Raw genomic sequence first — 6,000 nt, forward strand, 5'->3', positions numbered from 1 at the left:
CGTTTCAGCCCTTCTTTGGCACGTGTTCTAATAATTTCAGTTTATATAGCGCCAAATCACAACAAAGCTGCCTCAAGGTGCTTCACACAGTTAAGGTCTAACCTTACCGACCCCCAGAGCAAGCACACAGGCGACAGTCTTAAGGAAAAACTCCCTCTGATGAAAATGAGGAAGAAACTTCAAGCAGACCAGACTCAAAGGGGTGACCCGCTGCTTGGGCCATTCCAACGTTTACAAGATTGTGCAAAGTTTTATAAAACAGAACATAACAAAAGAAGATGCATTTGAGGAGAAGTCCATGCAGGCTTCCAGTCCACAGGCAGGGGTCATCCAGCAGCGCTCATGCCATTCAGTGGGCCTGTTCCTGAGGCAGAGTCCGTTCCACATCCATTTCAGAAATTATGCAGTTGTCAAATCCATCCCAACTGTCCAGTCATCTAATGCAGTTTTGCATTTACATGATGCGTAACACTAGCACGGTACAGTGCAGGAAGCACAGGGGTTGCATTTATTCATTCATTCATTTTCTGCCTCTTATCTGGGTCCAAGTTGCGGTGGCAGCAGACTAAGCAGCTCATACCACACTTCCCTATCCACAGCCCATTCTATAGGCAATGGAAGGGCACATAAGCCCACACAAAATGACACTCCCTGCTTGGTTCAAATAATCATGAGTGTATCTTACGTATGAATACGGCAGTCAGACTGTCACCTGTCTTTACCTTTAAGATTCAGGAGATGTTATATTGTTACTTTTTTGTATTTAGTTCTGTTTTCCTTTGAGAAGGCAGACATTCCCTGACATATGTGCGCACGCTGCAGCTGATGAAGCAGCTCCGACAGGTGACAGCCTACGTGGAGGTTCATTAGTAATTCAACGCCAACCTAAACAAGTCGTGCACACAGTTACGTCTCTGCATGTCAACCAAACTAAAGACAAGAGTGAAGCAGACTACAGCACAAAGTCTTTCCTCACACAGCACTCTGGGAAACGACGTAAACACTTACCAGTGTGGTCAACTGGAGCGTGAAGGGTTAAAAATACACAGATCAAGTGTTAGACATAACCGCTGGAATCCGTATTACAGAATATATAAGAACATACAAGTATGATGACAAAAATCACAATGATATATATATACATACACACACACACACATCGCAAAAGACTGTTTGCGATGTTTAAATGGGTAAAATTAAAAATGTGAAAACTCAAAAGATCACAATTTCATTTGGAATTTTGCAGCTTTGGATACTGAAGTATGTACTACATAGTCCCTGACGCTTGTTTGCGCTCATCCTAAGATACTGTAGGATGAAGAGGATGAGAAATTACGATTTCCCCTGGACGGGACGCCAGTCCACCACAGGCCACTCCCCCAGCCAAGCCCAGCACCCATTTACTGGTGGACTGAGACGTCCAAAAACATATACAGGTCGCGTGATCAGGAATTAAACCCAAGGTTACAAGAATAACTTCTCATCCCACTCATCTACCCGCTCCCATACGCACATGTTATGAGTTAGTTTTCCTCCATCAACGAATTTAGAATTTCATCTGCAGCTGTTATCAGAGTTTAGTTAAAAACTGCTTTTCTGACTCAAAACTTTTCAAAAATTCTGAAAAAAAATGTTAACTGTTGTCAGAAATAAAAAAAACAAAATTTGTGGGGAATCTCAACTGAAGAGCATTTTTTAAAGCAAAGTGAGAAGGTTCACATCCTGCACTTTATTTGACAAATATCTATGTTATAATAGCCAAGTGGCTTCTGTGTGCGTGCGACTTCATTCACGCAAAAATCAGGGAGAGTTGACATATGCCGTTTGGCATGCTTGTGTATCTTGGGTCAAGGATGAACGCTGCGGAAACAGAAAATTGATAGGACAAATACTTTGAGAAAATACAGATTACAGCTAACCAGTAAACAATGGGTATTGTCCTGCAATGCACCATGGGAGTTCAGGATTTTAAATGTTATTGTGGTTCATGTTAGCTTAACAGTGCTGTTAGTGTTATTGATATATTGTGTTTTTGTAATTCACTTGGTTTAGTCAATTTAGTTAAGTGTTATGTTGGTACCATGAGTAAAAGTTTATCGATTTTAATGTCTTTCGCCACTGTCTCTGTTTGCCAAATTAAAAGCACCTGCTTACAGCAGAATGCACAAAAGACAAACAGCTGTGTGTACTTGCACAATTTTGAACATGCACAAAAAGGTGACATTTTCTGTTTGGTATGATAATGTATTTTAGGTCAAGGATGAACACTTATTTAGGTTGTGGTCCATTTAAAAATCAAATGACATAAAAGTAAAAATAAAATAATAATAATAATAAGTATATGATAACAAGAACCTAAACAATTTAGAAATACATCAAGACAGAGAATTAACTTTTAAAAATTACACAATTAAAGAGGAAATAAAAAGGTTGAGTTCTTCAAAAAAACGCTGAGGTCAGGTTCTAAAAACATTCTGGACTCACACGCCATTCCAACTCATTGCTTAATTTATTATCACCCTTGAATAATGTCAGCTACCTATTTTATAAACACTACCCAATCTAGAGCCTGTGGATCCCCACGGGCAACACGCTAGTGAATTAATAAATCTGTGAAGTCCTACAAATAACAAAAATCTTTTTTATTGTCATTATCAAACAAATCTTACCAAAAAAACAAACAAACAACAACAACACACTTAAGAGAACGATAAATGACGTGCAATAGGAATTGTTGCCCCACCCCTTTAAACAACTCAGAAAATATAAATTAATAATGAATGTTGGGAGAATTTCTTGAATAATCTAACAGGAATGATTTGCATGAAAATAGCTAAAGACAGTTTTATCATATACACTTTGGGTGAATGACAAATGTTTGAAGCTGTGTGACGTTGTGAGCGCGTGTGACCCTCTCTGTGGTGGACTTACTCGGGTTGGGCTGCAGCAGGACCTCTGTTTGCCTTAAAATCTTCTCTGTCCAGTTCTTGGTGCCGTCGGCTCGGGTGATCAAGTTCTCCAAGTGAGGATCCAGCTCGGTCTTCTCAGCCTGACCCAGTTTCTCCTCTGTGAACTAGGAAACACATTCAACACGCTTAATGCACAGAAGCAGGACTGTAACCATGGCAACAGCACATACTAGGGCTGATTTACTAAGACCTCACACAACGAGTGTCAAACTGTGGGCAAACCAAAGTTTTACGTGTTGGGGTGGAGAGAGTTTTGCGAAAAGTAAATGGACAGTTGATAGCGGGCGCACCGCTGAGTGAGAGTGAGCATATTGTGATTTAATTGATACTTTATTTAAAACTGCGCCTCGTTTCTTCAGGGAGCAGGATTCGGAGGGCAGCGGGCTTCAACAACCACTAAAGATGTCCCCGCGAAGACTGCGGCTGCTAGATTTAGCTTCCTCATAACATGGAAGCATTTTTACAAAATGCTCACAGAGACATGTAATAGCATAAAAGCCCATGCAACAGACCAATATGTTGTCCATTGTATGTTTTGTCCATCTTGAAATTTAAAAGTCCTTACGTTAAGTAGCAGCACATGCTGTGGTGTGCATATCTGCTAAACTAAGTTCATGTCTATTATTAAACTCGCTCTCAGGGAAACACTGTTAAAACACAGAAATGAGGTGCGAATCATACTCCAGAAAAATACAGCACTTGTTCTGACACAAGCTAACAAGCAAAAGTCACATAACCACAGTTCATTTTAATGGTTTATGACAAATGTGGCGTCTCTACTGACTAGTACAGCAGTTTGAAAGTAACATGGTCTACTCTGCCAATAAACGCAAAACTGAATCAAGCTGATCCTCGGCCTGATGTAACATAGGTTTGAATTTGTTTCTTAAAGTTGACGTTGCAGCAGAAGATACGAGCTCCTTTTATCTGACTTTGGTTCACTGGAAAACCAGCGATGTGAGTCCACCACATAAAATACTGACAAACCAAATGCTTAAGAGCTTTTAATTTTATCTACACTGAACTACAGTTTGAAGTCACTGATAAAAATTAAAAAACAAGAATGCAAACTAAGTGCCAAGCATTTTCTCAAAAACCAAACATTCCCTAAACTAACCAGATTTTAGACCCCGTTTGTTGGTTCAGGATGGGTTATGAACAGCAAATCCACCTTTGTGACAGCCGATAATCAATAATAACATTATCAAATATCATGCTGTCACTCAAATATAGTCGCCTGCTGCCACCTAGTGGGCATCAGTGTAAATGGTTCGACATGAGCCATGAGGGAAATCCTGCTGAGTCATAGTCACGTGACCACACGTCCAAGCTGTGGGACAGACAAATCTCTGTCCTAAATTTGAGGAGTCACTCTGAGTCCGATCAGACTCAGGATGGTGAAATTCATAAGGCGCTGCAGGCCGGGAATTCGACCCGCAACCTCTCTGCTCACAGAATACACTGGGTCAACCTTCAAAACAAGATCAATAGGATCGATCGGTTAGTAATGTGACACTGACAGAAGAAAAAAAAAAAAAACCCTGACGTGTCAGCAAGTCGTTCAAATTAAAAATATGTGAGCGTGACGTCACGCTTAAATGGGCGGTTCCCTTCTTTTACGAGTGTTTAAAAAGTAACGGAATGAATGAGCGAGCGACTTGATCATTAGCGCCCTCTGCTGCTCGGTTTTAGATCAATCAAGAGCAGAAAAACACGAATCAGAAAAAATACACAATTAAAATTATTTGTTTCGTTTTCGACCACGTGGGCGCGGAGATTGAACGTGGGGCTCCGCTGGTTTGTACGATGGAGAGTCTTTTGGTGCAGTTTGAGAAAACAGCTGTCAAATCAAACGAACCGTTAAACTGTCGGTTCTCTGAAAGGAATTCGGTGCGGACACCGGAGACGTGCACGACGGCATCAGCTGGTGACGTGGCGTGGGCAACGCAAACAACAAACAACAACAAACCTTTCACCGTTCACCGTAGACCTAAAAAAAAATAAAAAGAAAACCGCAGCGGGCTGCTGCAGGAGCGCGTGCGTTAAGTGTGCGGGCTCTTACCTGCACCGCGCGCGTGAAGAAGACTCCGGCGTCAGAAGCCAGTTTTTTCACGTTGAAGTCCATTTTCCTGCAGAGGGATCGAACCTGTGGCTCGGATCAGATGATGAGAGAGGAAACAGGCGCAGTCCTGATGAAACACTAATCCGCCTCATGGACGGTCACGATCCCCGCCCCGCCTTTAAAGAGACCAGCACAGCCTGCAAAAAAAAACAAAAAAACACGCACACACACGCAACTCTACGTGCTCACATGCGCCGTGCACGCAAACTAAAAGAAAGAAATAAATGTTGACACAATGTCTCAAAAATAATGAATCGTCTTCTGCAAACTGAAAACAGCACAGAATGAGGATGAACTGAAAAAGCAACTTTTTGTCCTCTTTATTACGTAATATCTCGTAAAACTGCCTGCCCCCTGCTGGTCATGTCTGGGTTTTATATTAAAAAAAATCAACAGACAAGTTCATGATAGGCAGCACGTGACTTCATGTGGCGAGAGAATCACTGCGTTGCTTTGCACCATGCGACACCGCCGCGACGCGCGAAGCCTCCGCTCCTCTTTCCATGACAAAAACTCCTGTAACAGTGGAATGTGCCGTTCATTTCCAAACTGGACGCTGTGTTTTATCCGGGACTCCGGGACGTCGTCTGACTAGCACAGGAATTGTGAAAAGACATGGACATTAGCACTTTTTCGGCACATTGAGACAGACGTGCGGAGGAATTCCACGCGTCGTGGCGGTGCCGCATGGCGCAAAGCAACGCCGTGATGAAGCCTCACGGGACATGTTCTGGCATGTCCAGGCACATCCACAATTTCTCAGATAATCACTCGATGGAAAAACCACCGACAGCTGTCTGAACGCCATCTCAAAGCCGTCCTGTCAGACCAAAATGGAGGTGTTCCTTTGTCTCACTCCATCAGCAAATCGGTCGTGACGCACAAAGCCTCCGCTCGGCTTTCCATGAC

At 42.4% G+C, this 6,000-nt stretch overlaps 1 protein-coding gene across 4 annotated transcripts in view; it reads right to left on the minus strand.

Moving 5' to 3' along the window:
- The window catches only part of LOC117529405 (endophilin-B2-like), a 117,890-nt gene extending 112,630 nt beyond the window's left edge, over positions 1-5,260 (minus strand). Inside the window, exons 1-3 of one of the 4 annotated variants that reach the window (XM_034192175.1) lie at positions 5,032-5,259; positions 2,932-3,073; positions 1,009-1,020 (exon numbers count right to left, since the gene is read on the minus strand). In XM_034192175.1, the coding sequence (XP_034048066.1) occupies positions 1,009-1,020; positions 2,932-3,073; positions 5,032-5,094 (217 nt within the window). In that variant the 5' untranslated portion in view covers positions 5,095-5,259. Of the gene's footprint in view, positions 1-1,008; positions 1,021-2,931; positions 3,074-5,031 lie in introns of all 4 variants that reach the window. The other 3 variants (XM_034192173.1, XM_034192176.1, XM_034192174.1) reach the window with 3 other exon arrangements.
- Between the last annotated feature and the right edge of the window lie 740 nt (positions 5,261-6,000).

This window comes from Thalassophryne amazonica, chromosome 17, assembly GCF_902500255.1.
Source record: "Thalassophryne amazonica chromosome 17, fThaAma1.1, whole genome shotgun sequence".
Taxonomy (NCBI): domain Eukaryota; kingdom Metazoa; phylum Chordata; class Actinopteri; order Batrachoidiformes; family Batrachoididae; genus Thalassophryne; species Thalassophryne amazonica.